A 24,374-nucleotide genomic window follows, 5' to 3' on the forward strand; every position below is an offset into this window, starting at 1 on the left:
TTTGATTTTAATCAAAAACTTTGTATTTGTTCTGCTTTGCTCTTTTCTAAGTAAACGACAGCTTTACTGTTAATAGTTTTGTTGTAATCTTTGGTCATTACTTCATACCAGTATAAGCATTTTCACTGTATGAAAATTAAGTAATTACCGGTTTATAAGGTTTTTTTCTTAATTTCAAAATCGGGGACCTTTTTTTCAAATTGCAATTCTTCGAATAACTCCGGTCTTGGAAATAAGGCGAATAATCGAACACCCTAGTACTTACGAGATAACATTTGACGCTAAACGTAAACAAAATAATACGAAATATGGGAATCTTGTTATCTGATGGTATTTACTAACTGCATGCATACATACATACATGCATATGTGTGTATTTACATGCTTACCGCTGTTTGCTAAAATGTGCCATACTAAAAAAAATTAGAACAGCTTCATTGGGGAGCTAGTATTTCGTTGATTTATTCATAACAGTTTCAAGGTAAGCTACAGCCAGATATGTATGTACATGTAGAGAGCTCGCCGTAAATCCGCGAGCTGATGCCGAATTTCCACTCGTCATTGAAATGACAAAAATTACGTAAAATGTTTTACCATTGAACAAATAGTGGGTAGAAAATGACTCTATGACTTTTATTTTTAAAGTAATGACACTGGTTTTTATAGTAAAATTTTATGTCATTAATAATGTAAATCTCAAGTTAATAAATTGCGAAAAATATTTACGGTTTTCCTGAATGAAAGGAAATAAATGCATCTCGAAGCGAAGAATAAGAGTACATTTGTTTCTGAATAGATTAAAACTCTGAGACAAAGGATACTCTGGGTCAGTATTGGTTCGGATTTGTGAAAATGAACGCTAGAATTTTAAATTAATGCTCAATCGACTGTGGTCTTCTCATTGAAAATATTTCCCCGAAGCGTTACTGTTGAGCCCAGTTTAGGACTAGTCTAAACTATAGGTAAATTTGCTAATTCACACCCCAAATAACAACACCGGTTAAAAGCACTTACTTGTAATTTTTTTAAAAAATAGTTAAAATTTTTTCAAGGACTAGTCCCTTACTTAAATTAAAATTCACTACGGGGCGTATACGTAACACGATGCATAGTAGAAGTCACATTTTTGTACTTCTTCTTGATTGGCGCTGTAACTGTCTAAGCGATTTTGGTAATTTTGTTGTTTGGGCATTGTTTATTAAAATCAGCTGATCACAAGAAAAAGGGGAAAATTCCAATTGTACTTAATAAAAAAGTACCTATTTATTCAATTGCTTTTAAAGTATTTGATATTCAATACATTTGTGTTGGTACCTGTGAATTTATATTCACTTACAAATTGTTTACTCTTCTACGCTTGATTTGATTTGTTTTGGCATTGTTTTGCTATTTTCTATGTTAGGTTTTTTTTTGTCTGAAATTTTTCGGTAAGTTTCCATCAACATCTGATAATATTCTGGCCTGGGGAAAAAAAGTATGCGCAAAAAAATATTTGCGCAATTGCGAGTACTTAGAAAATGTAGCATTTATTTACTCGAGCATTTATTTACTCATTCGCATACACATATATACATACCCACATATACATATGCATCTTAAGACACAAATTTATATACATACATACATAAGTATGTACATACCATGTAGGGAACTCAAGTTCACTAATTTTGAACTAGGGGTGACTACGCCTCGACTACTTTACTTTGCTTCCAACTGCCTACTCTTACATGGTGATGTCGCAAAAAATGTCTGTTTTCAGCTAACTACAAACAAATTATCTATAAGTTGAATGTGGTGCGCTAATTAATGGAATGGTTTTGGTACTCTGGGTTTTTATAAATATCATAACTCAAATTCAAGTCTTCTTGCTTTCAATAAGAAAACGCAATGAAAATATGTGTATATTAGGGTGGAGTAATTTGATTTCGAAAAAAATGTATGGCATATTCGAATTCTGCGTTCGATTCTAGGAAAAAATGGCGCACAAAATATACCAAAAATGGCGTTTGACCCTCCCAATTCTTAAAAGAAAAATCAGTGTGCACTTAACGAAATTAACGTTTCATTTACAAAATTTCGTGTTTTCTTCATACAATATACTGCTTTTTCTTTGCAAAATTGGGAGGGTCAAACGTAATTTTTGGTATATAGATTGTTTGCAATTTTTGCTTAGAATTAATCGTAGAATTTCAATTTGCTATACACTTTCTTCGAAAATTTTGCTCCGCACAAATTACTTCGCCCTTATCTGTTTGTTCAAAATGAAAAGTTTGACAGAACTTTTACACATACATACACACATATTTCCTCGTTTGAACCCTACATGAATTTGAAGCCAATTAAAACATATCCATAATAAGTGGGCCAAAAGTTAGCTATTTTAGTAAGTCATCTACGAAATTCCCGACAGGGTATCTATGTACATATTTTGTATTGAGTTGCCTACTTCTGAGTGTTTTTTACTTGATGAACCGCTTTCAACAGCAATTTCATCTACGCAAGCATTTTTGCATGATTCATCAACTGATAGGGCACAACTTATCAACTGGCTATATACATAAGAGCATATGTGTGTTTCTTTATCATATAATCTGTGGCCCATTTATGGTAATTATGGTTGAATCATTCAGTGCGCGGGGAAACCCTATATATAGGAAACCGAAAGAAGCGTTACAAAGTAACTATTAAGTGTTTTCTAAATTTAAAACATCATTGCTTTTTTGTGTAAAAAATTACGCCAGCGATCATAACTATTTATGTATATCCCTGCAGTGACTTCCCAGTACGGAAAGAAACTAGTTAAAATATCGATGTTCAACCAGTTTTATACCCACACACAGTTTTATACCTACAACAAGCTGAAGATCTGACGTTCATACTTGCAACGAACTGTTGACTTTAACATGGCAATTTCCTAGGCATCAGTCAATTATCCGCCCCTGCATTTGATTTCAGCTACTTTAAAATGCAGTTTTTTTTAAAGCAGTTCAAAGTTAGTATGTTTCGTTTGAATACGCTTTTGTTCTGTACCCTACAGATGCTTTTTCATATTTCCAAAAAACAAAAAAAGTTTTATTATCATTTTCGCATGTTGTCTCTGTTGGGATTCGAACCCGAACCTTCTGGAACATGAGTCTTGTAAATTTGCTTTCAAATGTTCAGTTTGAATTGTTTCGAATAATTTCAGTAATGAAATAATTAATCAATTTATTTCAAACTTGGACCAAGTGTGACTTTATTTATACATACATAATTAGATAGTCTTGTCCATTCAATTAATTTCAGAACTTTATTTCGGATAATTTTCGCCACTTTTGATTGGTGGCTGGCCCAGTGCAGCATTTAAAAAATGTGAACATTGTTTAATTTAATGGATTTTATAAAGAGTATGCAGCAGGGAAACCCAAACCTATTTCTTAAGATTTCTTCTTATCCATGAAATTTGTGGTAGACCTATTCTCTAACTGAAGTGCTATACAAAACTGATATTTGTTTCGTCCGGATGTGAATTTTTTTTTGCAGATCTCAAACCGTACCTCGTTTTTTTTCATTAAAAAAAAATATTTAGATAATAATTTCGATAATCCGATAAATTTTTATAACTCGATAACTATCGGTATATTTCGCCAACAAGGTTTCTGTGTTTCGATACATTTTGATAACTCAATAAACATTCATGAATTTCAATAACTCGATAAATTCCCATAACTTAATAAACATGGCTGATGCGATAAATTTCGAAAACTTGATAATTTTCGATAACCAATTTTCTGATGACTGGATATATGTATTTCGATTCTTATTGAAAAATTTCAATGAATTTTCTCACCCTTTCAGTTACCCTAATTATTTTGCATATTATGTATTCCCATTGCTTTCCTTTTCGCCTTTGTCTTCTTTATTACAATGTTGCATTTCAAATACGAAGTAAAACAAAATGCAAAAATAACTCAAACTGAACAGGTTGCAACAACAACTATACACAAACACGGACAATTTTAAACGACAATTTTGGCCGTAGGTTTCAACCAACTTTGGAACAACGAAAACTCTCCTCATCTACAGAAAAATACCTTTCCAATGGTGCTCATGATACGGTACAATTTAGATTTCATTAATGAATTAGGGTTGTTCGACTTTCTAGACTTTCGACTTATCGATCGACTCTGTGCAATAGACCTTAAAAGTCGACTTTTGAATAAAAAAAATGTATTAAGTATACTATGCGTTTAACTCATATTTTTCAAAATTTTTAAAATTGTTCTAGTTATACAGCATGAAAATGTTGGTTGTGAGGGTTTTTAAAAATTTATATGTATTTTTGAAAAATAATTTAAAGAGGTTCACCAAAAAAAATTCTAACAATTTCATGAATCGATATTTGGTAATTACGGGCAACTTTTTGAAAATATTGCCTTTCCGATGGAACAGAGGTGACGAGTATTGGTAGAAATTTAAGTGCCACTTTATAAACATGGACTATTCTCCGTTTAAAGTAGCCCAGACAGCTAGTGGATAGGGATTATCCACACGACTAATGTCACATATCAACTGGCATTCAACATTTTGATCAGTGTTAAAAATTTTGTATGGAGAAAAACTTTCTTGCATGAAATTATTAAAATAAATACCTATGTATGTAAACCTTGACTCATTATTAACTGAAGATTGTGGAGACAATATATTAACAAATTCGAGGAATTTGTTTTTGTAAAACATTTTTATGTGCTGCTCTTAAATGATTTGACAATGTTGTTGTACTGTCATTAAAATTCATATCTCTACCACACTTTTCACATTTCAGTTAAGTTTTATTGGCAATTTTGTTTTAAATACGACCAAACAGCACTCCGCGCCCTTGTTAGAATATGAGTTTTAATTTAAGAGACGAAAGTCGAAAATGAAAAGTCGACTTCAGTCGACTTCCATAAACTGAAGTCGATCACTAAAATTGTGAATGTCAGGAGTAAAAAGTCGATTTCGGTCTAAAGTTGAAGTCGACTTTGCCATCCCTTTAATGAATACAACCGCGCATTAAGGCAAATAAAAATGTAGTGTTTTCGAATTTTCAACTGATAAAATATTTATCTATGTATCTATGTATGTAGATACTTTATCGCGTAACTAGTATTATTTTCAATTGCGTATTTATACAAACATGCATACATACATATAACCATTTGTAAAAATGTACATACATAAGTGCCTCTATACTTACATACAAATACAAATACCAGGTCAAATCAAGTCAAGTAATTTCTATTGAAAACAAAAACTAATTAGCAACTTACCACTTAACGAATCATTTTGATAGGTAATGTATCGTATTGAGCTATTGAAATTAATTATTCACTTATGTGATAACTATGTTGGTGGGTATCGCGAAAATTTCTATGAATTCTTCATCAAAAAGCTTGCCTTTGCCCACAGGTGTGTCGTACGTTCGCAGCTGTACATTAATATATGTATGTAGAGCAAAACGAAATACAATATAAACAAACAAAAGAAGTGCGCGATAAGTGGGTGTTATAAATAATTCGCATAGAAAACTGCGTAATTAAGCAAATTGGCGTATTCGAATATCATAAATGAAGAATGGCGCGAACAAAAAAAAAAAACTTGTTGGCCGGCCAATGAAGCAAAGAGCGTCGTAGCAAAGCAACGAATGATTATGAATGAGCGCGCAGGTGAGTACTGATATGAAGCGCCACATGTACTTAAACATTAACGGTTGCACGATGTACTTATTGGTAGCAAAAACATTGAATTGTTGTAATAACACGTTCGCATAACAGATTATCAAACAATTAAAAAAATGTGTGTGCTTAAAACTAAGTTGCAGCAGTATCTATATATTAATTCAAAAATACATATTTTTAACATCAAGAGAAATACACCTGCAAAAAATGGATCCGATAGGTGGCTCCAGAGCCGACTTATTCCAATTTCCGTACAAGCCTATGAATGCCTGCTTTGGTTGCACCATCTACTATCTATATATTAATATATTTTTATACAATTTCAAGTATTTATAAACACTTTCAACCGTAAGCAATCGTAGAAAATTCACTCATTCAACCCCAATGTATGGACGTGGAGTTTCTTGTCTATCCCTGCAGGAAATTTCACGATTTCAGGAATAGCAAGCCCATACAGTTCTACGCCGCCTCCGAATGACAAGTGGGCTTTTCGGTCGCCACTTTGGTAAATTGTTACCAAAATCGATACAAAAAATTTGGGTTGGTAAAAAGGTAAATTTTTGTTTGTTTTCGAAGATTTTTGGTAAAGTATTTTCTTTGAAAAACAAATAAAACTTTTCGTTCCCGCTTTAATTTTCGAAGTTATCTTTATATTATAAATTTCTTTCGAAAAGTGTAGTCTACTATATTGCATTAATTTCCGAATGCCTTAATGCACACTTTTTATATACATACATATATAAGTATATGCGAACATATCGTTCTCCATTCAAAACTAATTTTACTAAAATCCTGAGCTTACACTCAGAAAACAGCCGAATATATTCCTCTCAACACATGATTTTATAACTATAACCAAATACTATAACTATAACCAAATCATGACATGAGAAAAACATATTTGGTTGACGTAACTAAACTCTTTTCTCAGTGTATGATTGCCTAAATATTTTAAATGATTCTATGGGCGTGTGTGAATTCGTAACAAAGTTCTATGGGGAAAGCTGTTGAATAAAATTTTTACTATGGTGAGACAGTTTTTCCAATCTGCTGTGTGAAATGAAATTTTTTTGACAGCAGTAAACTTTTGATAATCGCAGATTTATGCGGTATAAAATATTACAAATTGAAGTAAAGTTAATGTTCTAGGAAAACATCGACCATCGTTGATTGCAATTCATCAGTTGTACAAAATTTTCTATGCATTTGTCAAAAATGTCACTAGTCTCATGAGCTACTGATATTTTATTCACCTCATAGTTCTCAAAAATTTACTCGCCGCGGACTTTGTTTCCAATTCATACACGCTCTTTAAATAAAAAAAAAAACATGGACAGGTATGTAACTACAGACTATGATTGTTCACAAAAAAAGTGAAAAAATCAACGCCAGTTTTTATAAATGGCAATTTTTAAATAAAAAAAAATAATAATCGCAAAAGACCGGCGGCAAAAAATGTTTAAAAATCAACAGGAATTTTTAGCTGCATATTGTTGGTTATACTAAAATTCGATGCGCTATGAAACTGCATACCCAAAATTGTTTTAAAAATTCTGAGTAAAAATTTTGACGAATTTTTTTTTAATTTTTCTAAATGTATATAGGTTGAATGCTTAATTTTTATGGGTTTGGTTAGGGCACAACCGATATCGTTATACAAAAGAAAATTGCAAAAAAAAAATTTACTTGAAAAACATCGGGAATATTAAAAAAATTACGAATCGGTTTTTGGGTCATTGTATTTGCCTATAAAAACTCCAGTTCAAGTTTTTTCAAATGAATGAACACTATTTTTATAAAAAAAAGTAATTAAAATTACAAAATAATAAAACAAATAGTCTAAACTTGTCAATATGTGAGTCTCGAATACTTATGATAAGCACTATATATGTACATATGTATGTAAGTACTCGTATCTAAATACATATATAATCCAGGTCATCAGATCAGCACCGTTCGTTCGTTTCAAAAATGGGGTGTCAAATCCAATCGCTTGGCTTTTAGATGTGCAAACTGATTTTATTCTTTCGAACAGAGGTGCCACCTATAGAACAATTGAATTCAGAATTAAAAGGCTTGTACTGCAGATATGCAATAAGCTTTTACTTTTTTGAAAAGAGCTGTCATCTTTAAAAAAATTATATTCAAATTATCTAAAAAAATCAACTATTACAAAATGGGTATCTATGGAAATGGTTTTGAAAATCTTTGTTTCTTAACTTAACGTTAGGAAGGTTGCCACTTGTGTTAATTCAAATAAATTTTAAACCATGTGAATTTTACTTAGTAATAGATATCGGGATCCACGCGACCCGCGGTACTTCTCTGAAAAGCGTCGGTATGGCCGGTATCGGGATTAGATATTTAGTCCCGCGCCCATCTTTAACACTAGAAAAAGCAAATTGGTCAAATGGCCCCAATCACATTTACTAGTATAACTTCTTTTATGCAATTGGTAAGTATCCTCCTTTTTTTCTCGACACGGCTACATTATTTTCGTGGCTGCTTTGCTACCTTTAATGTATGTAGTTTATAATCACCGCTTCCGCCGCGATTCGTGCTGAATTTTCCTCTTTTTTTCTATCTGTCAACTCGTTTAAAAAAAACTGAAAAAGCACAGAGTCGCCGCCTTCCAATCGTGGTGTTGCTAAATAATTCGTACTTTGTNAACTGAAAAAGCTCAGAGTCGCCGCCTTCCAATCGTGGTGTTGCTAAATAATTCGTACTTTGTAATTTAATAGTAACGCGCGCTTTAATAGTTACGGTTTTGGTTACCTAGTTTATTTGTTGCCAAACGTAAAATTGTGCGCTAGGATTTTCTAAAAGTGCTGGTTTTAACACAACCTTGAAATACTGCCAAATACTTATTTTCCATTTTTTGACGTCATTTCAGCTATACACCATGTAAATATGTAGGTCCACATCTGTGTTCGTAAGGAATAGTAGCTTATGTCGAAAGGCTGGCTTTAGTATAATGCGGCATTCTCAGTATACGATTGCGAATGACTCACTGGCGCCGAGCCGTTGAAGAACTTTTGGCAAATAAACGTGGAAGAAATAGTTCCGATTCTAGCAAGTCAATATTCATATTAAGTTTCATCAAAAAAGTCCTAGTCTTTTAAAGAATAAAGGGAATGCCGCATTATACTAAAGCCAGCTTGCCGACATAAGCTACTATTCCATACGAACACAGATATGTGCAAGTATTTCCCACATTTCTAATTTTGTTTTGTTTTTTTGTTTCACCATTAATAAGCGACAAATTAATTACAACCCCAACCAATTGCATGGCTCTGATATTCTGGTCTTCCGGTCGATTAAGTCCGAAAGCGGAAGTAAAAAGTTATGTAAGTATTTACACCTACATACATACAAACTTACATACACTCATACTATCTGCGACCTTCGATCAACTAAGCTTAACTGAAAATAGCAAACGTAGAGAAAAAAATGCAAACAAAAGAGGAAAGCATAGAGCCCCAATTACAAATAGCAATAATGCCTTCACATCGTATTGACGCGCGTGGACGGTTGCACCGATCCAACGTCGAACGCCCATCGTCCATCGCCCATCGCCTTCTTGCCGCCGCTTGTTGAGACCTCTGCAAAGCTATGGGGACTTGATGGTGATGGCAATTAAAGCACTTGAGCCACTGACCTGCCATCTATCCACTGGCACTTTGTGTATGCGTTCTTGCGTGTTGGCCTCCAACGTTTTCCGGTAGCTAAAGCACTACGCTAACAATTTTCAAATGTGTATATCCTCAGAATAAGCACCTCCCTCCTCCCCCTTTAACGTTTGATGAAAATTGGAAGGCAAACAAAGAAGCCATTCAACGTCGGCCTTAAATTTAATTTCACACATCTAGCGTCTGCCTCCCTACAGCCATCGGCTACTGAATCGTGACTGTTTCGTTACGAGGGCGTCTAGTGTGCTCGAATATTCAATTCAGCACATTTAAATGGGTCTCGGTGTCTGTCAGCAATGACATCGTTATTAATGTTTGAATAATTAACAACAGCGTAGAGAGGCCTCAATGCGAATGATAATGCTTGGTTTTCGATTGTGCGGTTGAAGGCTAATGAAAAATTACAACCAATATTTTTCCCACAGATTACATAAGTAATTAAGTCAGACGACAGCTTACCTTAAAACAATCGTTATGGAGTCGATGGAATTTGGATAAACAAGTAAGGGGGAGAAAATAAATGCCCTTTGTGAAGTTAATTATGTCTACGTAGAAAGTCTCTATTATTCCATTTAGTTTATTTATTCTACTCTAAACTCAAACAGATTAAGCTGAACTATTTTTAATGTATTTATAATTGCATTCCACTGGAGTAAAAGTTGGAGCTTTTTTTGGCTCACCCTACCAAAATATAGCACAATTCAATAGAGGGCTTCATAAGTCATTTTGAAATGGTGTTCCACACATTTGCATATTTGAAATTACTAGAAAATACTACTTCAATAAAACATCAAACAGTACCACATTTACCAATATAATGCCGACTACTCCATTGGTTTTGATAAACGATGTGCATAAAATATTGTCGTAAGCCACATTTTGAAGATTTCTAGTTATGGATGCAGTTGTATTTTTTTAAATAAGATCCTTCGATTGGTGTTATCAGTATATTGACTAACATTGTTATCGGTAATTTAGTACAAATTGGGTTAATAATGTAGTCATACTGAATTAATCAAGATCTTTTACATGGATATCTCGTATAGTTTCCGAGATACTGAGTAAAGGGTATCTATTATTAATTTAGTACAAATTCGTATTAAGTTTTTTCGTATGTCATACAAAGTGGTTACAAAATTATTGACAAATGTAGCTAACAACAAACTTTTACTAAAGAAAATCCTTCATAAACTCCACAATAATTGACAATAAAAAAAATAATAATAATTAAAGAATTTAGTGAACTAGTAAAATTCTCCGAGACTTTAGAGAAAATCTATGGTCGGGTTTTTGAGTCACAATTTCCCAAAACCTGCCGGAAAGTCACATACGACAATCTTTTAATCAGGCGACGATATCGATTTGTATAACTGAGCCAATCTTGATATTTGCCTTTCCTGGTAATTTTGGGATAAAAATTATATCTAAGTTAGGTGAATGTTTATGCCAATTTAACTAATTCAGCCGTCTCAGCATACAGAACCACTTATCTGTCGTATATATGTAGTCTTTATATGTGGGAATATATTTTTATTTGCTGAACATTTTTATTTAATTTTTTGGTCATGTGGAGACAGGAGGCGGCTTGGGGAGCTCTTTAAACTAAGCAAGTTACATCTCTCGCTATTGGTGGAAACGCTAACTGGGCATTGCGGTCATAGATGACCCTTACTGCACCTGCTGATCTGGTGCCCTGCCTTTGCGAGCCTAAGGTTTATACACCATGGGTCGCGCTTATTCACACTGGCTAAGAGCTTTCGGGAATGGACATCAGTGGCTTGAAGAGCTTCGTTGCAAGCATGCAGGTTCTTCATACAAGAAGCCATAGGTGTCGACATTCTCCCTTACCTTCCGTCTCTTTCCCTACCCCTGCGTCCTTTTCCCTCCCCCTCATAAGGGCATCACAACGGACAACTTCCCAATAATGGTATAACCGGGCACTAAAACACTCCCTCCGAATTGGAACCGTCGCCCACCCTGGGACCACAAATCGCATTGCTTCGCAGGGTAGCGTTCCATATATCTCTGCAGGTCCCGCTTCTTGCCTCTTAGTACGCGTTTAACTATGTTCTTCCAGTTAGTTTCGCTATGGGGTAACTGACTTAACTTCCACGGACTTAACTCCCATGGGCCCGTGGAAGTTATTTCAGACTTAATTTCCACGAAGATCAGACATGGAATTTATGTTATGGCGTAACTTCCAGAATATTTCCACGCATGGAATATTAATAGCTGCGGTCCAAGAGACAAAGCTGCAAGAGCAAGATGATGGTGGCGGCGTAGCGGTAATCACTCACCACACCGTGTAGTATCGTCTAATCGAAGCAGGCATCGGCCGCAGGGATACCATCCAAGAATGTCAGGGTATTGCTATCCGGTCACGCGATGTCGAGCTCGAAATATTTAACGTATATATATCCCCTGTGACCAGCTTTCCGGCAGGATATCACCCCGAAATAATTGCGCTCCTAGGAGGTGAAAACCGAATAGTAGTTGGCGACTTTTACGCGCACAACGATCTTTGGCACTCAAGAGCAGATACACGATTTGACATTCTGCACAATGAACGACGAAGCACTCACCAGGATTATACATAATCATCTCGATTGGTAAACCTGCCGACTTTGCTTCCGCGGAACACCGGTTCTATGTCTACTTTTCTAAAACTGATTGGAAAGGCTTCGCGGAAGTTACTGAAATCTCCTTCACTGCCCTGCCAACGCCAACCGACATTCATGTAGATGAGCGTCAGTTCCGCAGGGTTGTCAGCCCCCTTCGGACCCCCATCCGAATTTTCCTGCTGTAGAGGCTATCCTAGCCGATGAGCGTGACGACCTTCGTCAGGCCGATCCCGGAAATCTCCGTATCAGGTATCTCAGCACGGAGATTCGGCAACTTGTGAACGTACATAAGTGGAAGAAGAGGGAAGAGCATCTGAAGACCTGTAACTTCTTCTCTGGTGCGAGTAAGCTTTGGCCAACCGTGAGGTCACTGCCCAACCGGGCGAAGCGTGACGACGGAGTCGAAATTTCTTTCCTCGACCGCGCTTCGTCGGATCCGGAGCGATGCGAGGTCTAGTTAAGCTGGCAATTTACACTGCATCCTCCAACGGACAAAGCCAAACGTCGAGAGATCCGAAGGCTGCACAAACTGGCAACACCTAGTGCGCCTCTTGTTTTCGCCAGCGGCGAAGTGAGGATAGCCATCGGGAAGGAGGAAGGCTTCAAATCCATAGGACCCGACGGAATTTGCATGGTGATGCAGGAGTGGTTTACTTACCCAAAGTCCAAAACCTTTCTATGGCCACTGTCGTGCACTTCCTACCTCCTAGAGTGCCACAGACGCAGGCACCCGAACAGACAACTGCTCGCAGAATATCCCCCGCCAAGGCACCACAGGAGGTATCTCTACGAACTGACGGACGAAATCCAGAGGTTCACAAAACAACCTCTGCATACCAGCAGCCCCCAACTGGCATTCATAGGGAGTCGGTCTCGAGTTATGTAGACTCTCGACCTGTGAATGCCGTTCTGGGCACAAAACCACCTGACGCGGACGGGACAGAACTTTGTCTGCCTCGGGACACCACAATAGCCCAACTTCGCTCTGGCTATTTCAGAAGACTAAACTAATACCAGGGCCCTTGATCTGTAGTTCGTATCGAAAAGAAGTTTTATTCAAACGCCTAACTCTTTTATAGTTAGTACCAATCGTTCGAATTCGAACAAATTTACTATTGATTCGAAGTACGGAGTAAGGGCCCTGAGCAGAATCAATCAAAGTCCGGCATGCGGAGAGTCGCCACATGACTCACGGCAATCCTTTGCATGCCCACAAAATCCCACGCATCTAACGCCCCTGTCCCAATGGACAGCCTCTGTTGAAGTCGTGCACTTCCTGGGCCTTCACTTAGCTAAACCGGACGACAACGCAGATGGATAAGCCGACTCGAGCGGGGTTTAGTAGCCGCTACAACAACAACAACAGCAATCAATCGCAGCGCTTCGAAGCCACTTAAGTGAATCTCCAATGGCGACAAAACTTTGTCGTTCACTTGTAAATATGTTTGCTCTTGTTTATATATTTCCCCCGAAATCAAGCCAGCGGCAGGTGTATGTATGTACATTCATACGTAATCATTAAACGCTAAGAGCTAGTTGAAGGGCGAGACGCCAGCGCTTAGTGGTCACAGGCATTAGCATTGGGTGAACCCATAAAATACTTGCAAATAGGGTGCCGGTAAAGGGGTTTGTCGCTGCTGTGAACAAGACTACGAGTGGTATGCAGCTAGAACTCAATGTACCACATATACATATGCAAGTCGAATTGCGGTGGAAATAAATCTGATATCCACTTGGCAATTGGCAAGTTCTTGCGGTCAACTAAGGGTGCCGGAAGGTGGCGTAAACTCGTTAATTGGCATCGAAGTACGTCGGCATGTGCTGCCCGAATGATTGAATCAAGTGTAAAATGTGCAATTTTTTTATGGATGCACAAAATGCGAAACACACCACCACTACATGCACCCACTCACCGAGTAAATAGGCAACAAATACAAAGCAGTGCATACACTTTGCTGATGCAGAACTTGCTAAACACGCTTAAACATGAAAAAACACATTTTCTAGGTCAAAACACTTCAGTTGTCTTTTGTTTCAAAAATTTATCTTTTGCTATTGTTATTCCTCCTTCTGACTTGCACGTTGGCCTTGGCAACGTAGTGCAATTTGACTGCACTATGTATGTGTTTAGTTTTGTTGCATATGACTTAGATTTTATTGGTGTAGGGTGTGGTTTGAAATAAATTTACTGACACGTGTTAGCTGAATGTGTGGATTTTGCTTTAAGGGCATAATATAAAAATAAACACAAAGTGAAAGAGTCTACACTAATGCACTGAAGTGCATGCGTACCCAGCAGAGATTGTGGAAAAAGCTAAGAAACTATTTTTAATTACTTCTTTTTGCGAAAGCTACCTTCGCGTGTAAAGCGCTGAAAAAAATCTTCCCATTAGAACAGGGAACTGGTATCACTCTTTCCAACAGAATTCCTTTTCGGTTCCAGCTTCCTGTTCCACCAAGACTTACATAACGCATACAAAACAGAGTTACGCAAGGCTAAGAAATAGTCTTAAAGGACTTTTGTAGTAGGAGACTTATAAACTTTCCCATCTAAGAGTACAAGCGTGAAACACAAGAGTAATGGGAACTGAAGCAGCTGTAGTGAGAAGCCGGTAAAGGACCTACTTATTTAACATGCGTGCTCCGGGATGCATAAATAGACTGGTAATTTCTGAAATTGAAATAGATATTGGTGCAAATGTTTCAAAATGTGATAAGCACAAACCAAATAGAATCGGCAGTTAACAATTTGAAATATTCACATCTATAGGTGTGCATAGAATATTTCCAGCCATGTTCCAGAAGGCTAGCGACCTGACGGTGTCATGACTGAAACCTATATATATTCATGGGATCTTTGAGGCTATACCCAAATTAAGCAAAAACAAGTAAGGACACTGCGGTCTTATCTATACCGAAGGCTACATACCTTTCATAAAAGTTTGCTTTAACCCAATACTGCATTTTTTGTAAGTTTTTGAAGTGATACTTCTTTAGCGGCGGTTGGTTGGTTGGGAATAAATTTTCAAATTCAACGGAAATTGCACACGGAAATGGTGCAACGGAATTGGTTGGTTCTGAAACAAGTACTTCTTGTATGTATGCATATGATATTAATTTAATAAAAGGTTAAGTTTCTTTATGAATTATCTTCTCATGAAGAAAATTTTAAATTTTTTAATGCAGATCTTAACTAAAGATTCTTAAAAAGATAAACAATAGTCATTCCAACATATCTGCAGTAAAATCAATTTTTTTGTACACAGATAAGCTCATTTTCATTGAAATAAAAGTTTTATTCCGTCAAACTAAGTGAAATATTTATTGAGTTTTCTTGAGTGCTTTTACTCCTTTGCGGACTTTTCTACAATATATTGCACAAATTTGAGGTAGCTCTAATAGCTACATAAAACAACTTTTGAATATTTTTTCTTTACTTTTGGTATTATGTGGCTCTATGAACCTTGTAATTAAGATGACAAATTTTTATATTCGTCAGGGATGGATTTGACCGGAAAGGGTTAAGAGTATATGAGAGATATGTATTTATTTTTGGTGATATTTGTTTAACGATTTTTATTTTACTACTGCTCCTTAAAGAAAACACCAGAAGCTACTTTTGCTTTCCAAGAAAAAACTAATAAATAAAAAACCAAAATTTTTTTTCCTTAGGCACTCCGCATATTACGCACCTAATCATCTTGTAATGTCAAAACGAATGACGACGACGACTCCACTTCTGCACACTTGGACGCCCTGCATAAGCCATGCTGGCGCACACATTACACATTTTCTGGCCGGTCTTTCTCACTAATACACTTCCGCGAATATTTCTGCAATAAAATATTGCGTAAACGCTTATGGCTTAATACAATTGGCACGAGTTTTAGCACAAAATCATTGATTTTGATTTATTTCCTATTGAAATGACAAATAATTTTTATTTCCAGCACAAAAAAGTAAACAAATGCCGATTTCAAAACGGCAAGCGCCTTAGAATGTTGGGCGCTTCGATTCATGAAGTTTTTATGATTAGGCGAAAACATGATTATAAATCGTAAGATACAGAGCTTCATTAAAATACATGTGTTCGGCATAAAAGGTTCATACTTTAGTATGCCGAAACGATTACACTACTATGATTCGGCGCTTAATGTGCGGAGTGCCTTAGGCAAAAAAAAACTTATTTGATATAGACTATAGGCGGATTCATATAAGGTGGTGTTGTTACAGCTGATTTGATTTTTGTTATTCGTCTCACGGCTTAGAATAATAAATCGAAACGCAAAATGACTTAAGTGCCATTGACTTTATTTAAATAATTTTTTTTACTCACTTTTTAACTTTCAAACAATACAATGATGAAATTTTACTACTTCGGATAATTTCCGAAGTCCCTCCCGAATAGTACAGCGCTAATAATTGAATTTGCCGGTAAGTGTACTTAGAGTCATTCAACATTCAATCATGTAACTTCAGCAACCATCTTCTTAAAAACTGTATACGAGGAGACAAGTATTCCAAAATGAATACCACCATTGACAGGCCTAAGCCCAAAGCAAGTATTGCAAAGCAAGCATACAAATCCTCAATACCCAAATCTGCATCAAAATCGTTAATTATCTTCACCGTATTTTGTTTTCCCAAAACTTTACTGACCCAGCCTTCCACCAAGCCCGCCGAGCGCATCCACCAAATTTCCGCCTCAAATTGTGCCGTAAAAAATGAATGCTTTGACAAATACATTGTTATCTGCAAATCAATAAGATCATCGTTCATTACAACAAAAACTCCAGCCTGATTGTATTCCCTACGATATAAGTATAGAATATCTACAGTTCCAACAGCAACGAAATCACGTTGGTGTTTCTCTAAAATGTATTCAAACGCACTCAACTCATCCGAGGACGTCAATATAACCGAGGGCAAGGCATCTAATTGCATTACATCGGTGAGATACACTTGATTGCTAGCCGTCATTACAGTTGTAAAGTTTTGGTCAATAAGATCTTTGAAATCGGTGGGCGGTGGTACTATAATATCGCCATGTATATAGGAGAAAAGTATGCCCTGATAAATGGCGCGCGAAATCAGCGTAAATAAAAGCCAAGCTGTGAAATGAAGACGTTGGCACGAAGCATCCGGCGTATAAGTTGTTGGCAAGCCGAGCATTATTGCTAGAAAGTTTAAGAACGGTTGTTTACTGCCACGGCTTGCTCTGGTACAATATTTGCTCATCAGATAATGCAAAACGCGGCAAACTGTGCAAGCAAACCAAATTAACAGCCAAATGAGCCAATCAAAAGGGCTAATGATCATTTCTTTCGAAGTTAAACGATATGCTGCTTTCGCTACGGCCATTATCTGTCGGGTTTGATAGTAGCTTGAAACGTGCGAGAGCCTACCGTAAAGTTGCGACGATTGAGCAAAGCCACCCAAGGTGAGGTCAACTACTCGATGTTTAACCTGAAAGTAAATACGAAAAATGATGGCAAAAATGTGTGAAATGAAACGGATCAGAAATGCACAGGAACAGTAAAGGTTATGATTTTTATAGTAAAAATCAGATTATAATCGATATTTTTTGTGATTTTTATTTTTTTGAACATTTTTAATCTCTATTTTATGATTTTTTATGTTTTTATATTTTTTATATAAAAAAAATTTTAGATTATTCATAACCGTTATAATATATATAGACTGCGTTTTCCTAAGCGGATTAAATCTTTTATGAACTAAAAATAAAAATCATAAAATAATTATTTAAAATTATAGTTAAAATATAAATTAAAAAGTAACGATTTTGCAATCTTATTTGTCAATTTTATTGTGGCTTTCTAATATTTATTTCAATAGTGTTATTGTGCTTTGTACCACGATTTGTTTGTAAGGAAGAATGGAAGAACAAGCGGTAGAAATTATAGCTGCTATTTCGGAGGTTACCACATCGCCTCATCAGACTTATTTTTTCTAGACTTAAGCAGGGATCGAACCCGCATCATCGATGTGCAATAATTTTAAAGGAAAAATCCTTAATAATAACGATTACATAGGTCTCTAAAATTTGGGAAAAGTTCAGACCCTGGAACTAGCGTATATACGTATATTTCTGAAAACTTTTTGTGCCCGAAATTCGGCATCAGATTTGGCCTATTAGCAAACACAAAATTTTTTGTTTTATTCACTGTGTAGTTTCATCACCAAGAATTCATTTTTGTAGAAAAATTAATAACTCCTTTGAAAGTAAATATTTTTCCTTGCAAATACTTTTTCACTTAACTAATTATCGTATTTAACACCCGAGATATTTCTTCTATACATAAATGCTTGAAAGAAGGATACGGTTTGAAAAAAAACAGATTTGTAGTATATTTTAAAGCTTCTATATTTACATTATGAATGCATGTATGTGAGAATCACACTTAAACTCCATATGTATGTTCAAAATCAAATAAAATAAATCAAAAAAATAAACGTTATGTAAAAAATAAAATAAAACCAAATTTTGATTGATTGAGCAGTAGGCATTTTGGGCCTAGGGGTTTACAGAATTTATTTTAGTTAATTTTATTTTATTTTATTTCATTTTTGGGTTAATTTGATTTTATTTGTTCTAATTTAATTTTTTTATTTTCTTTTATTTAACTTAATTTTATTTCATTGCTATGTTTCCTTTATTTTATTTTATAATATTTATTTTATTTTAATTTTTTTAACATGCAATGCTTTTTGATTGGGATCCTCACAAACCACATATCGTCGCTCGAATAAAGAAACAGTGTAAATGCCACATACACTATTATTCGATAATTGCACCATTTGATAGACAATCCTTTAATCTATTAGAAAAGTCTTTAGTTTTCTTAAATATCTCTTTGGCTCACTAATTTATTCCCCAAAAACGAAATTGCATTTGTATGGTTTGTAATGGTTTATAAAAACTTCCAATTCGTTTTTCTCAAAACTAAACTTTTCATGCTACATCGTTTAAAGTACAAAAGCGCGTATAAAGATAATGCAAAACTTTGTATGTGAAGTTGCCCAAATTTTATAGGAGGGAGTAAAACTTGGAAAAAATCGTATACATGTGAATCATCAATGATATAAAAATTGGTCACAAATGAATAATCATGCTTGATGGGATCTTAGGTCAGCATTGACAAATCATACTTCGACGTCATATTAAACAACATGAGCATTTCTCTGCTCATAGCATTACTAACATTTTTTGTTTAATTTTAAAACACTTTAAATTTCTTTAAAAAATACTTATCCTTGATTTCTTCGCACTTCTTCGTACTTATTTGCTTTTCTTGTGAACCTTTCCATCATCAGTGACAATCATATGACCGGCCAAATGATAGTCACTGAAAAAAATTCTTATTCTATCAGCATTGTCAATCATATGACAGGTAAAATGATTGTCACTGTTCTACCCTACTCGACTAACACATACATTTTTGCATATGTGTTAGTTTTACTTGTGAATGCGTAGGAGTTTTAGTCATTCCCCTGCAGCAATTCAGACTGACCCTATTGTTACCAGCACTAGTCAGATAGTCCCTATTGTTACCAGCACTAGTCGCTCATAATTCCCTTGCCAATGGTTTGAACTGCCATTTTTAGCATTGGCGTGTCGTTGGAAAAGGACCAGTCCAATCAACACTGACCGTAAGATAGTCCTGGACTAGTCCAATTTTGGAGATTTTTTTCGTTGGAGTAAGATTGCGTTCTACACTTCGCAGATGCTTTTTCATAATTCGGAAACACAAAAAAAAAAATGTTATCATTTTATAACCATGTTACTTCTGACGGCATTTGAACCCGGACCCTCCTGAAAGCTAACAAATAGTGGCAAGCATCTCTGCGCACTGAGCTACAGCCACGCATGTAAACGTGTGTTCAAATGTTCACTTTACATCAAGGCCAGAGCAAGCGATTGAGACATTTACAGGGTGGTGTTATTTAAATTTTTTTGGTTATTGAATTGGAAGACAACACCACCCTATCACTGCCAAACTGTACTTTTCGTCCATCTCTAGGCCGGTTCCTTGGGGACTGGTCGAAGGCTGACATTTTCGATGCAAGCAAATGTCCAATTCTTACCAGTAAAATTTTAACAAGTGAAGTACTAGTCCTTAACGGAAAATTGGCCGCCTTATTGCTTGTAGGGTTGGTACTCGGTAAGCCGATAATAAAATAATTTTATGTATAAAATACATGGAATAAAATTATCGAACACACAGTGGCCCAGTACCAAGCTTGGTGTGAAGACTCCTAATGTCGTTTTTGCTACCAGAAGTTTATAATACAATAAAATGTTAATAAGAGAGCAACGAAATTATTTCACATCAACAAAAAATAATGATATATAAAGTTTTCGCGAAGCTCATGAGTATGTACAATGTACATTAGGGCGGTCCAAAATTAGTAAAGCCGGAATTTTAATGCTCTTACCTCCTAGGATTCTCTGTCGAAAAAATACCCCCTATCTTTTTTATTTTGAAATCAAAAAATATTTCAAGGTCGCTCAAAGCGCTTAAAGTTGTATGTATTTTATATGGGGAAAAACAACTTTTCGTGGAAATGGTATTTAATTCTTGAAAATCAATATTTTTCGATCGGAAAACTCTGATTCTCTTCAGGAGACCTCCAATAACAATATTCAATTGTTTATTTACCCATTTTTTAATACTAAAGATTTTTGTATGATTCCCCTTATCGCATTTTCTGGCACTTTATAGGGGTTTTGGCGGAACTATAAAACATAGTTACTATGGAAAAATGGTTAAAAAAATAATTTACTATTATTATTGCGAATCTCCTGAAAAGACAAACAGAGCTTTCCGGTCGAAAAATATTGATTTTCAAAAATTCTACACCCTTTCAACGAAAAGTTGTTTTTTTTTTACATATAAAATACATGGAAACCTTTGATAGCTTTGAACGACCTCTAAGTACTTTTCGATTTCAAAAAATGTAGTGGTATATTTTTTCCGGTATAGAGAAATCCTAGTCGGTGCGAGCATAAAAATTCCGACTTTACTTTTTCGCACATGAATTTTTGGACCACCCTAATGTACGTATATATATATATAATTACCATATCGAGTCCAACGGCGCGCTGAGCCATACTTCCGCACTTGACGCCTCTCAAAGGAACTTTAATATCGATGGTGAAATTTAATCGCTCTGCCAATAAACGTAATAAATATCCTTCAAAGCCGCTTACAATGCGACTTTCACCGCGAGAGTCTGTGTCCAAGTAAACGTACGGTGGTGCATGCCAAAGCGCCGCTCTTACAACGCAACCATACAAATTGGTTAACTTGCTTGGAAACAGTTCGGGATTTACGAATGCAGAACCATTAAAACGACTTACAAGCACCGGCTCTAAATAGCTACAAGAATTCGCATGGAATGGTAAGTATGAATGAACAAATATTTCACCATGCGCATCTTGCGATTGCACACTGCAATTGATCATAGAATTGTCCCAACAATATTTAAATATCTGACGCAGTTCATTGAGCAAAAGGTGATCGCGTATTTGTATGAAAATATAGTAGTACTCGTTGTAATTGTTAGCCTCTATATAGGAGGCGATGTCGATATCACTGGTAAGGAAGGAAAGTGGTAAAAATAAGCGATTAACTTTGTTGATTTTTTTAAGTACCCATGTATGTACGTTACTCACCGAAATGACTTGAATGAATCAATCAGAATGAGATTGAAATTTCTTTTGCCTGACACATGTATCTTTGAATTTGCATGGCGTACCAGAAATTGCACAGCCGACAGTCCCAACATGTGAAATAGTTTCTGCATGAGATTGTTGTGGTAAGCGCAAGTGTGCTTATCACCACAACTTATTGTAAACGTAAAGAATGTTGCGAGATTAAGCAGTTGATTTTGTATAACTTCCATGATCGCCTTGGCGGCTACGATATTAGCGTGATTATTCTGCTCACCCGACTTGTTGTTGTAGCTGATGAGCAATTGTGATATATTCATTTTAGGAATACTTTTTAGTATATATTTTTTTTTAATTTTATCAGAAAATGTGGCGTTATGCGAAAGAAGGTGTAGGCGCTACTAACATAACCGAAGTCGGCAACTTAATAAATCAGTTGAGTGAGTTAAGTTCTTGAAAGGACTACTTTCGGTGTGGCTGATTAAATGAATGCAGTGTCGTAGCCAGGGGGGAATGAGGGGGATAAATTACAAAACTCTTATAAAAGACTTGCATCTTCATAAGATTTTGCGCTAATTTTTATCTGCCAAAAAAACTTGAATTCAAATGCCTAAGAAGTGTAAAAATGGCAAAAAATAAATACCGGCTATCATTTTATTTCTCAACATAGTCTCCTTTCTATATTGGTGTTGGTGTTGGGCTCCTTTCAGCTCGATAAATTTAATTGTTGCTCCAACCGCTAAATCGTCTGGACGTATTTCAATGAACGCAAAGATAGTTTTCAAACTGGATTAAGATGTAGAATATTTCTCGAAGACAGTTGCCACCTATTTTGAAAACTAAAATTAATTAACTAATACTTTAAATAAAATATTATAACAATTCGGGTGTAAAAGAAAATGATTTATTTCGAAAATACTTTCGAAGAGAGCTGCCACCAACACAAAAAGATATAATCAATTTAATTAACAAGTTGAATCAAATATCATAATATGGTTGATACCCGAGAGAAGTTTAAGAAGTATTTTGGAGGGCATTTCCGTCATCCCTTGTCAAATTTGGTTTGGAGACAAACTGGCTTCGGCGTTGTGCCATTTTCAGTGTCAACAACAACAACCAAAAAGGAAAAGTTTGAGAAGCTTTATTTCGAAAATGTTTTTAAAGAGGGTTAAGGTGCGTCTAAACACAGTATATCTCAAATTATAAAAAACCCGATTTTCCGAGAAAATGTTAGATACTGTGTTTTGGAATGGAGCAGCCGATATGTACGTAGGTTTTTTCAAGGTCCTCAAAATAGACGTTAGGGGTACAAAAATTTCCTACTCAAATCTATTTTATTTCTATGGCTTGTAGTACGATGATCGTACAGTGTTCCCCGCTTAATTGTTCCCTGATTAATCGATTTCCCCGCTTATTTTGAATTACCTTATCGTCAAAAAAAAAAAATATTGCATACAAAATCCACGTAAATTTTCCCGCATAATTGAACCCGGTTAACTGGTTTCCCCGTATAATTGGTTAAAAACATGTGGCATTGAAAACAGATATACTTGAAATTTTCCCCGGTTAATTTTTCCTTACGTTTATTCTATTTTTTATAACAATTATCTCTAAAAATATGAGGACAAGTATACATACTTACGAATGAACGTTCAGATTTTGGCGGGACAGTTCCGATTTTTAGAAAATTGTCACGTTGAATATTTTTTTAGAAGTCGGGACGTATAACTGTCCCGATTTTTCCAATTTATACCGATTTAATCCCGATTTTCATGGTTTTCTTTATTAATTTAATAAGCCCAGAAACCTTTTTTCGGACAAACTTGGCAGCACTTTCGTTATCAAAAAGAACATAGAATATAAGGGAGCTATAAACATAGCCAGCATCCTTATTTTCCAAGATTTTTGGTTATATTTTATTCTGCCAAACTGGTACTTTTGCTATATTGCAGTTTATCATTCTTGTCAATTATTATTATTTTTTTAACTTTAATATTTGATCAAAGGATAAAAGTCAAATTTCAACTTTTAATTTTGACTGACAGCATATCGGTAAAAAAATAACTATTATTTATTGACACGTTTGAAAAAAAGAATAACAGTTTCTGTCTCTTATTTTTTCTAATGAAAATATAGCTTACTATTTTAAAAAAAAACATATGTGAATGAAAATTTCAAACCTTGTGGAATCAATTATATAAATAGGCAATCATGTTTCCTTTACACCCCTTTTACGGCTAAACTGTACTTCTAAGGTATAAACAATCATATATCATTAGAAAGGTATTTTGATGCTGATGTGCAGACAATTTTTAAAATTTCAAATTAGTTTAAAATAGAGCGAAAAAATCAATTCAAAAGTCACACCAATACCAATGCCATACATGTACATAGTTGGGGCGGAAATGCCTCCTAAATGTATGCTTTAATATTGATAGTGAATTAAAGAAACGTGGTAAGCAGCAGTTTAGGAATAAGATGTATGTATGTATGTACATGAATAGATTAGCCTCAAACAAGGATGAAGATAATTTTGAGTATGGAGAAGAAGAAAGGGATAAATACAGAAATTAAAATAAAAGTAAAGAAACCTAAATATAAAGACAAAGAGGAAGGAAAATTTAAATACCTAACCTAATAACAATGGTGGGGGTGAATATGTAAATGAAGA

The 24,374-nt window shown here is 35.3% G+C and overlaps 1 protein-coding gene across 1 annotated transcript; it reads right to left on the reverse strand.

Annotated features, from left to right (window-relative positions):
* Positions 1 to 16,470: 16,470 nt before the first annotated feature.
* LOC108364857 (uncharacterized) lies at positions 16,471 to 22,023 on the reverse strand. Its single transcript, XM_017618718.1, has 3 exons — positions 21,707 to 22,023; positions 21,113 to 21,626; positions 16,471 to 17,475 (listed from the first exon to the last, which is right to left on the reverse strand). Exons 1-3 carry the CDS (start codon positions 22,021 to 22,023, stop codon positions 16,471 to 16,473), a joined length of 1,836 nt encoding a protein of 611 aa, XP_017474207.1.
* Positions 22,024 to 24,374: the final 2,351 nt, after the last annotated feature.

Source organism: Rhagoletis zephyria, unplaced genomic scaffold, assembly GCF_001687245.7.
Source record: "Rhagoletis zephyria isolate East Lansing unplaced genomic scaffold, Rhagoletis_zephyria_1.1 Rzeph_scaffold_01692, whole genome shotgun sequence".
Classification (NCBI taxonomy): Eukaryota; Metazoa; Arthropoda; class Insecta; order Diptera; family Tephritidae; genus Rhagoletis; species Rhagoletis zephyria.